Source organism: Phaethon aethereus, assembly GCF_964289735.1.
Source record: "Phaethon aethereus genome assembly, chromosome: Z".
Taxonomy (NCBI): domain Eukaryota; kingdom Metazoa; phylum Chordata; class Aves; order Phaethontiformes; family Phaethontidae; genus Phaethon; species Phaethon aethereus.
The window spans coordinates 79179327-79191588 of NC_138577.1; the positions used below are offsets into that span (position 1 = coordinate 79179327).

At 45.4% G+C, this 12262-nt stretch overlaps 1 protein-coding gene across 1 annotated transcript in view; it reads left to right on the forward strand.

The window, feature by feature from the left end:
- Positions 1-8354: 8354 nt before the first annotated feature.
- Positions 8355-12262, forward strand: part of SNX30 (sorting nexin family member 30) — a gene marked incomplete at both ends in the record, with an annotated part of 50363 nt that continues 46455 nt past the window's right edge. The window contains one exon of the mRNA XM_082013672.1: positions 8355-8516. Coding sequence (XP_081869798.1) covers positions 8355-8516 — 162 coding nt within the window. The remainder of the gene's footprint in view (positions 8517-12262) is intronic.

Genomic DNA, 12262 nt, shown 5'->3' on the forward strand with positions numbered 1-12262 from the left:
CGGGCGTTTCCACAGGCCTCCCCCGGAGTGCTGTACGGTGCGGAGTGGGGTCTGGCTGCAGGGTTCGGGGCCAGAGGTGCATGGCGAGGCTGAGTTAGGCCCCGGGAAGTATTCATCTGAGGCTTTAAGCTGCGTTTCTGCTTCATGGCGCCTGTAAGGGGCAAGTGGGTGAGGATCGCCCTTGGATCACACTAAGGAGACTTCAGGCAGCATGGTTAAATGGGATAAAACAAGAAAAGTAGTAGGGAAGCGTTTTAATTTTTTTATCACAGCCACGGAATTTGAACACGGCAGGAATGATTATTTGGTGGGAATTGCAGAAAGGGTGGTGCATTTGTGTTACTAACACATGATTTTTGAAATGTCAAGTAACAGCCTTATAAATGAGAGTATCTTTTCTTAAGTGATCAAGTCTGCCCTGGAGGATAAGGCTTAGTCTTCAACAGCGATCAGTGAATTTTATTTTATGTCCTTGTGGTTAAAATACTTGTCTGACTCAAACCAAGCTCAGTTCAAATACTGTGGCCCTTAACAGCTGCACCTCTGATCATACAGGAGTAAAATCAATACTTAAGAACTGCAATTAACAAATAATGTAAAGGGCTGCAATCAGATGGGGCCAACACTGACCTCTGGCTAGCCAAGAAATCAGTCACATTGCCGACTTAAGTTTTACACATGGGCATTTTTAAGGCAGTAAACAATTTTCATTAAATAAAGGCCTTTTTTTTAGAATGAAATTTAAAGACATGTACAGAAAATGAGTTACTTTTTTTCTTTTAGTTTGGCCTTAGTTCAAGGTGTCTCCACTTAGATATGCTTTCACTGCAGGATACTAAACGTGTTAATACTGAGATTTTGGTGGTGTATGTAACAGGCATTTCTGAGCAAATGGCACTTAGGGTAAGGGCAATTCTGGATCAGGTAGTCAAACCTTCTCTACACTGCAGGGCGCTTAGTTTCATCTGCTTCCTCTTCCATCAACTCTTGAAAGCCCATAACGTCATGACTCTCCAGGCTTAAAGTGGAAAAAGGGCTTATTAAAAACTATTGTTTTAGTTACGATGGAACTATTTATATTGGTAAGAACATACACAGAGTGTGCACAGTGCTAAATGCCACACTAGTCCGTTAGCTTGGACAACCAAATACATACATAGTTGCTGAAGGCAATTAACAATTTTTAAGATCATCTGCTGCAGCCAGTTTTACTAGATGATGTAGAAATAAATTACATTTTTGAGAGTGTACAAAAGGTATAAAAATCCTATCAGTATCAATAACGATTAATTTGACTTAAAATAGTGTGCATTAGTACTATGCATACAAATAGGAGATAGGGGAACTTCTGTTAACCAAATATGCTGTCTGTCCATGCATTCATTTATACTTATTTTTCAAAGCCTCACTAAGTGTGAAAATTGTAAAACTGCAAAAATTTATGTGTAGAGACTTGTAATGTCCAGATTTAGAATTTGGTTACCTAGATTGTTTGCCTGGTAAAACGTGTGTGTGTGTGTGGTAAAACGTGTGTGTGTGTGTGGTAAAACGTGTGTGTGTGTGGTAAAACGTGTGTGTGTGTGTGTGTGTGTTTGTTTGTTTGTTTTAATGAAAACCCAAACCAGCGTGTGAGCAAGCAGCAAACATCTGACAATCTCAGGGAGTTTTCTGTTTGCGTTAAAGCTGTGTTAATTAATACTGTGGAAGGCAAATGTTGCTGCCTTTCCCACATACAGACATTATTTGCAACTCTTCTCTTTGCTCAAACAGCTGATTGAGCACCTTCCCTCCTTCTGATGTTCTGGGTTGTTTTTTTAATGTTTGTAATTTCTCGTTGTGCCTTGAGAACTGTCATATGTGCTTCCCCCCCCCCTTTTAAGTAGTCTCTCTTGGATGACCTGCAGTCCATTTTACCTGGACATGTCACTCATAATCCTTAACTGCTGAGAAGCATTGCAAGTGAAGAGCAGCACAGCGCCCAAGCTAACAATTCTGCCTGGTGCATTTCTCTGCAGGGTCATGCCAGGACTGAAGATGTAAGTGATTCTGAAAAGCTGCAGTTTGAGACAGACAGGCTTAGCTGCTGGGCTTATCTTTGACACAGCTAACGCTGGTAAGAAGAATTAAGTAGCAGGCAGTTGTTCTTGGTTGGGAATCAAGGAAAGAAGGTAGAAAAGGAAGAGGTATCAGGGCAAGGAGGAGGAGTCATCAGCAAGGAAACTCAGGTGCAGAAATGTGGGGACTCATTAATCCTGCAGTTTTGTACAAGTGTGACGAAAATTGATCATAGTAGTAACTTTGAGCATCTCTATGAAAACATAGTCCTGCCTCAAATCAAATGATCCTCTGGCTTTGGGAGGAGCTTCATATGAGTAAATTAATTTCCTCCTTGGGTTGTAGAAACAGGAAGGAACGTAGCCTTGAAAAGAATGGAGTCTAATCTCTCGTGCATCAGAATATTTTCATTTTCCCTGAAATTCCTCCTTCTTGTTCACCATAATCAAATAAAAAATTATAAAATACAGCATTTATAGCATGTGTATTGGAAAGTCATTAAAAAATCTTCAGTTTAAAGCAAAGGCTTTTCTTGAATATTGCCTCACAAATCTTGCCATGCTGCTTTTTGAGCCAATAAAATGCTAGTTTTCAGGCTGGCTGTTCTCATCATCTTAGTGTAGAGGGAGCGGTGTATCTCATTAAATAAACAAAAGCTGAATTAGATTGGATGTGAGACTGAATGATCATAAACTGCAGTATTTCAGAAGGGCCATGGGCAGTTATATTCACTACAAGCTGCTTGGAGTTGACAAAGCTGAGGTAAAACAGTGACTTGCTCTTTTTTTTCTTTTTTTTTTTTTTTCCCCCAAGTGAAAATGGGCTGTGCAGGATGTCTCCTGGGCTTGAGCCAAGATCTTCCAGAATGCTGCTGTTATTTCCAACTGGCAGTGCTACACATACAGATCCATTCTAAACACTTCCTTTTATTTCTGTATTTATTGTGCATGTCACAAAAAAAACCCCAAACAAACAAATTAGAATGTTTTGAAGAGTCTTCACATATTTTAGTTGGATTAATTTTTTTATATCCAATTGCCTCAAGATACTGTATGCCTAGTTGTAGTCTTTCTCCATGGTCGGACCTCTGATTTTTCATTTGATAGCCATTTAGCACAGCCTTCCACTTTCTATCACAAGTGCCCTATCTGTAGTAACATAGGGAGAGAGGGAGGACCTTTTTTTCAAAAGATAGCTGGATTTTTTTACATCCTCTAGAATGGTCTTGTTTCATACTGATTTCATATGTGTTTATTTGCAGAGAGACACAAACGTTACCTTCTCGAGGTAGAGCACAGGGGGAAATAGATAAAGTGGTCAAGGAGAGGCTGTCGACAGTGGGGGAAAAAGCCTTTTACTGCCATTGACCTGGCAAACCAGCCAAGCCTGACGGTCTGGCTGGTGTGGCCTCCAGCCTACCTTATTGTTTGTTGTCTGTACTGTCTGGAGTGAACTATAGAGAAGAATCCTATAATTTAGGCTTTAAATAGAATACTTGGTGAAAAGCAGGCTGGGTTTTACATGTCTGGTCTAGTAAATAAATTCAACCTGAAATTAGCCTCCTGCTATTTATTGTAAACCCTATTGCCATTTCCTGTCTCATTATCTGAACAAGAAGATGAAGATGCATTATGAAAAGAATGTTATGAAACAACTGAGAGTCCTTTTCAGGCTCACACTGAGCACTTACAAAGCCATCTGCCGTTATAAAAACATCCTGAGTGGTATTATTGGAGTACCCGGCACTCCAGATCAGAACAGCAGTAAACCACTGGTGCTTCCTATCTTTACATAGGTTTTCCTACAGGTGACTTTCTATTATTATTAAGGAGTTGCTCCAATCCTTGCTTTGAAGAAGACTTCTCACGTGAAATAATGTAAACATCATAAATAATTAGGATTTTGCTAGGAGAGCATGCCAGTTTTTTCAGGTTAACTTGGGTTAAGAGGCAGGCACTGAATAGCAGTCTCTCTTCAGCCAGTCACTGATTGTGATTATCATTGAGTATTTTATACTGCTGGTTGCATGTTTCATGTGCTGATTGGTTGTAACTTTGTCAATGTTTAACAAAAAGAAAACTATCAAATAAAAATGTCAAGGAAAATACCACAGTCATAAAATTACACCACCGCAGTTTGCGGTATGGAGTGGGAACTGGAGAATGATACATTACCATGTTTTTAATCCTCATAATTTCTTAGCAGAATTAAGACATACATTTATTTCAGTGCTGCTACTATTAGAAAAATAGACACTTTCCTTCCATGGTTTTTGGCTGTACATTCTTGTGCCTGCTGCTAGAGCCAAATGACACACATGCTGATACATTTCAAGGTTTTCTATTTGTGTGTGGAAAAAATTTCCTACAGGTTAGCTACATAGCGTACCTTTGTTCTGTTTTGTTTAATGCACAAAAGATTTGGAGCTGTTTATGGCCTCTGTTGATAATGTGTGACTAGTTCCAATCAAGGTACAGGAATTTGCTCCTAAATCTAATTTTTCAAATGCAAGTCTTAAAATGTTTTCTCTTCTGTGTTTTTGAAGTTCCAGCTCTTGAAATCAAGTACATAAGAAGATTCAAGTACATGGAAGATTGCCCTCTTCCATGTTAAAAAAAAAAAGAAGGTTTCTCTCATGGCTGAAGAGGAAGCTAAAAACCCACCTTAGTCTGTGATATGAACAGACTGGCAAAGAAAAGCCCAGCCAGTTATAAGATTTTTCAGATTATAAATTTAAAGTAAGTTCATATACTTTGAGATATGATTTTTGAACTCTTCTTGTTCTCAGTGTGATAGTTTGCATCTGCTACTGAAGGTCTATATCATTATTAAACCTAGATTGCTGCCTATACCGGTATTTACAGACTTAGTACTCGCTGAAATCACAGGAAGATAGACGTCTGTCTTTAGTCCTTAAGAGATTTACAGATACCCTAACCCTGTCCGTTTGGTTTCACAAAATGCATGTTATTATCAGAAATGAGTGAACATTTATATTGAAGTGACCTGGGAATCAATATAGGAAAAAGACCTGCTCAGCAGTTAACCATCTTGACTTTATAGCATGCTATGGTGTTGGAATTCTGAATTTTAAGCATAACTATCATAGTCAGAATTTAGGAGTATCACTGTAATAATCACCAGGTTTTTCTGTTTTCCTGGATAAAAGTCCTTCTCCTAATGTCTTGTGAACTTCTTCTAACCAGACTTCAGCTTGGTTGTATTCAGATGTGCACAAATATTCCTGTATTTTGCATATACCGATCCAGTTAGTTATTTGAAAACATTTCTAAGTAGTTTGTGTCAGATGAAAAGACTAAGGATGACATGTTTCAGCTCCAAGCAGTAACCATCTAGGTAACACGGGTAAATGTAATTAGTAAACAGAGGCATATATTGCATGTACATACAGTATTCACAGGCAGCTGGACCAGTAAGGGACTGGAGCTTGGAACTTCATCCTTGTATACAGGAAAATCAAGAGGTCACCTCACACCTCTTCAGAAACTAGACATACAACTTCCATAGCAACAAACATTATCTGAATTACTGAATCGTTCAGGCTGGAAGGGACCTAAGGAGGTCTCTTGTCCAATCTCTTGCTTAAAGGAAGGTCAGGCATGAGATCAGACCAGATTGAAAATTGAAAATCTCCAAGGGTGGAGACTGCACAACCTCTTTCCACAACCTGCTCCACTGCTTTGGCTGTCCTGAGGGGCGAAAAGTTCTTCCTAACATCCATCAGGAACTTTCCTGCTTTAATTTACGTCCTTTGTCTCGTCCTCCTACTATGCAGCGCTGTGACGAGCCCAGCTCCATCTCTTCTATCCCCTCCCTATGGGGTGCTGCAGGGTTTAATTAAGTGCCCTTGATGCCAGGTCTGCTCTGGGCTGAAAAAGCCTCCGCCCTGCAGCTTCTTGCTTGCAGGGCTAGTGCTGCAGTCACCAGCCACCTTGGTGCCCTCCTCTGCACTACCACCAGTTTGTCAGTGTTTTTCTTGTATTAAGGGGCCCACAACTGGACACAGTATTTCTGCTAACATCTAACGAGTGCCAGGTGGAGACTGATAAACCCTGCCCTCGATCTGCTGCCTGTGCTGCTTGCTGTTTTAGGCAGCCCGGGTACCGTCCGTCACCTTTGTTGTGAGGATGCAGCACGCTTACGCTCAGTTCACTGCCCACTCAGCAGATAGATTTAATGAGTTACAAGGTGTTTGGTACCTGCACAGAGCTAGAGCGTCCACAGGCGTGCAGGTGTTGGTGGTTTTGGTGTAAGTGTCCCTGACAGGCTTCCTCTGGAGAAGGGCCCGAGTTGGAAAGAGAGCTGGGTGAGGATGCTTAAAGGAAAAGATAGGAGGAGCTCTGAGTAAGTTGCAAGCTGTTGAGATTCAGGCTTTCACAGAACTGTAGGGAACTGGCAGATACACGAACCTGGCTGCTGCTTTGTCACAATAGTTTGCACTTAAGATTTGGATAGTCTCAGGAAAGCTTGGGGTGTATGTATTGATGCTGCTTAATTTGTGTTGTTTCCTTTTCCTGATAAATAGGTTGTGGTTTTCTTAAGTGTAACAAACAAGTTATGTCTCACAGCCTCCTCATGGCGGCCTGGGACTCGGCTGGGGCTTTTGATTGTTACCCAAGTTCAAACATTATGTAATATTAAGTGGTTATTTATAGTAAGGATTGATTTTTTAAATTTTTTTTTTCCTGTGATAAATGGCGTTTATCACAGTCCACAGCACTACACTCCCAAATTTGCCCTGCTGCTCGGCACCTGGCGTGGACACCTGGGAAACTTGCTGGCTTCGCTTTAGGTAGCAGTGCTGCCCCTTTGCTTCCAAGGGGCTGTACTCCCCCAGGAAAAAGTTAAACACAAGCAAAAATGTTACAGTGTCTGAGTCCTGTTTGGTCACGTACCTGTATATGTATCTTCATGTATCTATCTATAGCTGGAAAGGATGATGACAGTCTCACAGTGATCTGCTTCATTCCCCAGAAGCATGGTACTCTATTACGTCTAAGTAATGCTGCCAAGAAAATTATTTATGGAGAATAATTTATCAGACAAATGTAGCTGCTTTAGCTGCGCAGGGAATATCTTAAACCGGACTATGATTTTTCTCCTATTTATTAATTATTTGGCAGTCATCAACACTTTTTTCACGTTAACTGTGGATAGATCACTGAATTTTTGTAATTGATAATTGATACATGCTGTTAGACAAATTCACGTGGGTCATTTCAGCAGGACTCAGTATTATCTTTCAGCTCATTTTAGCAAATCATAAGAGAGCCCGAATTTAAGGTTGCCTGAAAAAAAACCACAAACTTTTTCTGCACAGGATTACAGTAAAACTTTTCATGGCATCTACTTTTAAAATTAATTTTTTTCTTTTCTACTACAAAAAGAATTCTCTGCGATGAATTCCAAGTGGCGTGAGTATGCAGGTTGTTCTAGAAGAACGTGAGGCGCCTCGCGCACGGTGACAGCAGGCATGTGGTGGAGGCTGGCGGCACATCGGGGTCGTTCGCTGGCCTCACGCACAAGACACCCCTCTGCGTGTCGATGTGTGGCGTGCTCCCCTGGCTCCCCACGAAGAGCCTGGTCCCTTGGGCCCGGCTTGCTGGGTCGGTCTCCCTGAGCCCCACTGCCGTTCTAGCCGCCCTCAGGCGCCGCACGCCACCGGCACGGAGACCCGCAGTTTGTGCGAAGCCTCCCTTCAAACCTGTGAACGGCCTGACAGAGGCGAACTCAGCCGGCGAGCGACGGGTTTGCGTTTCTGCCGTTTAACGGCTGTGCAACACCACCGCGACCGCTGCAGCCGGGTCGCTCTCTGGACGCCGCTACCTCCCCCCACCCGCCCCGGTCCGGGCGGTGGCTGGCACCGGCCCCGCCCCGCCGGGGGCGGGGCTTGCTCTCGCTGCAGCCCCGCCCGCCGCCGCCGCCGCGCTGGGGCGGCCCCCCGCCTTCCGCTGGCCGCGCGGGGCAGGGGGCGGGTGCGCGGGGTGGTGCGGCGGTGGCGGCCGCCGCAGGAGGCCAGGGCGGGGGGGGCGGGAGGGGGGGAAGCGGCGCTTCGGAGAGGGGCGGGCGGTGGCGGTGCGGGCAGGCGCTGCTCTCCCTCCGCCCTCCCTCCCCCTCCTCTCCTCCCCCTCCTCTGCCTCCGCCTCCTCTTCCTCCGCCTCCTCCGCCTCGTAGCGCGGTGGCGGCGGGCAGGCTCTGGCCGAGGCTCCGCAGCTCCCCGCCCAGGCGGCGCGGCCTCCGTTCCCTCCTTGCCTCAGCCGCTGCCCGGTCCCGGCGCGATGTCGGGCGGCACGGCGGACACCCCCAAGCCTCTCCCGTCCTCCGGGCCCAAGTCGCTGCGGGAGATGCCGCATCCCCTGGCCACGTCCAGCAGCGAGGAGATGGGGCCGGCCCTCACCCCCAGCCCCGACCTGCTCCTGCCCCGCAGCATCGCCGATAAGGTATGGCCCGGCTAAGGCGCGGGGGGCCGCGGCATTTGGGGCGGGGGTGTCTCTGCCTTGGAAGAGCAGCATGGAGAAGAGGGAGAGGGGTTGCGTGTGCGTGTTCCTTCCCCGCCTTCATCCCTGGCTCCCCGCGGAGAAATGAAGCCCTGGGCGCTGCTGACACCCTTTGCAAGAGCCCGGAGCTGCCCGGGGGGGAGAAGGCACCCGGTGTGGGAGCTTGCAGGCATCGTGTCTCTCTCTGCGATGGACCGGCTGGGACACCGGTGCCCCCACTCTCACCGGAGTGGATGCGAGAGGCAGTATTTTACTGGCTGTGTCTTCCTGTGGCCCATACCTCTACAGATGGGTCTGAATGCCTCAGGAATTGCTGCAACTCCTTGCCGTCTCCTTTCTGTAGCCCTCACGGGGAAGGCTCGGAGCTGTGGCTGTTTCCTTACCGCCAAGCTTGCCACCAACTTGCCTGTGACTGTCCTCTCCACAGCTGAACTCCTGCTCGCTTCCTCACAGCGGTGTAAGGGGGAAAGGATGCCGTTGCGGGAGTGTCTGTGCCTGCTTTCCCTTCCCTGACTGGCATGTGTCCCCGGGACATGAGCGGGCTTTGTAAAATGCCCTGCCCTCCTATGGGCCTTGAATGTGGCAGCGAATGTGAAAGCAGTAGTGGCAGCATGGCACTGCTGGCACGTTAACTGCTCTTGCGAGGACTTAGTATCTTTGTGCACAGACTTCCTGAAATGCGTTAAGGTAGGATTTCCTGGGAGCGAGGGTTGCAAGGGGTGACGTCGGTTTGAAACTTTATAATAAGCAGTTCTGGGCTAGCTGGTGTGTGTGTGAGGTGTTGCAGAGCTGCTGGTGGCATGAGGTGCTTCCTGTGGCTGTTGTGCTGGGGAACGTGAAGCTGCTTCTAGGTAGGATGGATCTGCTAGCCTCCAGAGGCCTTGGGGCTGCCAGCAATATCTGGTCTGGTACACTCCCATACTCTAGGGGAATGAGTCAAGGTAGTCTGGCCTCTTCCATGTGTCACCTTCTGCTGCCCTGTAACTGTGCTGTACAGATTCAGCACTTGTTCCTGCCCATGTAAGGAGCCCTCTCCTCATTTGCCCGCTGTTCCTCAAGTGAGAAGCCAGGCTTACCTTCCCTCTGGGAGCATATGTCTTCATCTAAGATACTTATCGAACAGTTGATGGTCCTCTGAAAGCATGGGGTATGTGAGTAAGGTGGGAGTATGAATTACGGAGTTTTTTATTTATGATAGATTGGATTTATTCATGTAACTAGGTTGCTGTCTGACCAACCTGTAGCAGTAGGAGTTGGCAGCTGCCTTCATGGGTCTTCTCGCAGCTGAGGAGTGCAGTGGTGGTGTTGTACTCTGTTAACACTGTCCATCCACACTGCTGCGTAGCTGGTGAGAAGCTCTGTTTTGAGGAGTAGCTCACACCCTGTAACTTCTTTCTTCAGCTCTATTAAAAAGCTTTCTTACTTTTGGAGCGCAGGAAAGCTCCTCTCCACTTTACTGTTTTGAAGTATCTTCAGGAATGTATCAGCATCCCGATAACCTAGGAGGTTTCTGGGATAATCTAGAAATACCTCTCAGGCCTCAGGCTGTAGTCAGCTAACTTCTCATCAGTAGGAAGGTTCTTGCCCAGTTTTTCCACCAGCAACACAGGTGAAGTCCTTCTTCTTGTACCTGTATGCAGTACTGTCATGTTCTAGGCACTTGGCAGCGCAGAAATACTCTAAAGGGGAGAGCAAAAACGGGCTGAGGTAAGCAGTTTTTGGACTCAGGAGCAATTCTGTGGTTGACCTGGAAATGGCATTAAGGTAATGAGCCTTGCAGAATAAAAGGATTTCCAGTAGGAAGAGAGCAGCATTCTTTTTTTTTTTTTCCTTCTAGCTGAATTAGCAGAAAAAGCCAAGTGTCTGATCCTTCTGATGGAAGGAGTCCAACAGCTCTGCTGTGTGAGGGATGTCCCTTCTTCCACTACCTGATGCACTGGCAAGAGAAGAGTTGACTTCTTTCCCACCTCAGGAAAACCTTCAGCAAACGAACGGGTGTTCCTAACTTTAAGGCAATGGTAAACTTCAACTGCTTGTACTGTGTATTTAGTAGTCTAGAGAGCAAGTAAGGTAAAAAGGTAAAAGAGCCTTTTAGGTGGTCAGTATGTCTCTTAGTCTGGTGGTGGGTCATTAATCTCTTGAAAAGGCTGGCTCACTAATCAACTAATGATGTGTGGATAGCTCCAGTAGTTGGGTAACAGAGGGAGGTCAGTATTCAATTCTGGCTGAGGCTTAAAGCTCTGCAGCTGTTCTTTATTGGTTCTTGAATAGGAGCTGTGGTTGCCTGCTCTCTTGGCCTTTCCAAGGGCCTTTCTGGAGAGTCTGGTGGAGATTCATACTGTAAGAGAAGCTTGGGTCAGTCTCCTGCTTCAAAGTGACTCTGAGTAAGCTTCTGTAAAGACCACTGTCCATAACCAGCCATGTACTAGGACATCCCTCTGGCAGAGGGATAGTGGCAATGGCTGACTAGCACCATGAACTGGGTAATTTTTTTTTTCTGTGTGGTTCTTACGTGCTTTGAGCAAATACTTCCTAAATACTGCTGCAAGATAAAAGTGGCTAAGACTGAAATCCTCTGAGAGGAGAAAGTTGCAGAAGTAAGGGAAGTTGTCTGCCCATAAAGCATTGCCACAGATGTGCAGCCTGAAGTGGTCGAATTTCTGCCACCACTGCTTTGCATTCTTTAAAGCATGCTTTCCTTGCTTTTTTGGAGCTGCTGAGTAAGAGTACTACTTTATCCTGAGTCAGAGGAACCTAGAGGACAGGAACACTGCGTGTGTGTCTCCCATTGGTTTTTGATTCAAACATGGGAGTAATCTAGTAGCTTAGACACTGTCTAGCTTTGAAGTCTCATAAACCTTTGGTTGCTGTTCAAGAACAGTGGCTAATGCTGCTAGAGCAGTAGGTCATGGGAAAAGGAAGGAAAACCTTCTGTGCTGTTTTCTGTGGCTTCTCAGGTTCTGAGGCTCTTTAAGTTGACTAATCTCAAGATTTCTGTATCTTACAAAGAGGGGTGCAGAGATTGTCTGAAATAGCATCTTCATCCCGAGTTGTAGTAGAGAGCTGCTTTAGAAGCCAGGAAACTTTGACTTCTGAGCAGCATCTAGCCTCTTAAATGAAATGAACATTTCTGGCTAATTACTTTGCTTTTACAGTGATTCTGCAGCAAACATGAAACACTGGAGTTGTAGATTCTTGTCTCTGAAGCATTTCTGTATTGGTCAGATCTTTCTATAAATATCTTTTTGTTCCCCTCAGGTCCAACTGCATAAAACAGTGTTTGTCCTGATAGCTGACCACCAAGCCTTTTAAGCTTATTCTCATTTTATCCTTTCTAGCCTCCAAATAAGGAGACAACTAAAGCTGAACCTAAGTAGTACTGAAGTACTGACACCCCCCCCCCGCTCCTTTTTTTTTTTTTTTTTTACATCAGGTGAGAGGGAAACATGCAGGAAGAAACAATCCCTCAGGATGCATTGCAGGTCCATTGTAGAGTTAGCTGAAAAACTGAGTTCTTACTCTCTTACAGAGCTTTTGGAAGGCATGCAAACTAATTGTGATCTGCTCGTCAGAGCAGATCCTTTGCAGAGAAAGGTAAGACAAATGGGGAAGTGTCAGTGTGGCTTTCTCTCCTTTTTTTCCTTAAAAAAAAAAAGGGGGGGAAGTTCTGTCAAAAGGAAGTTCCAGTT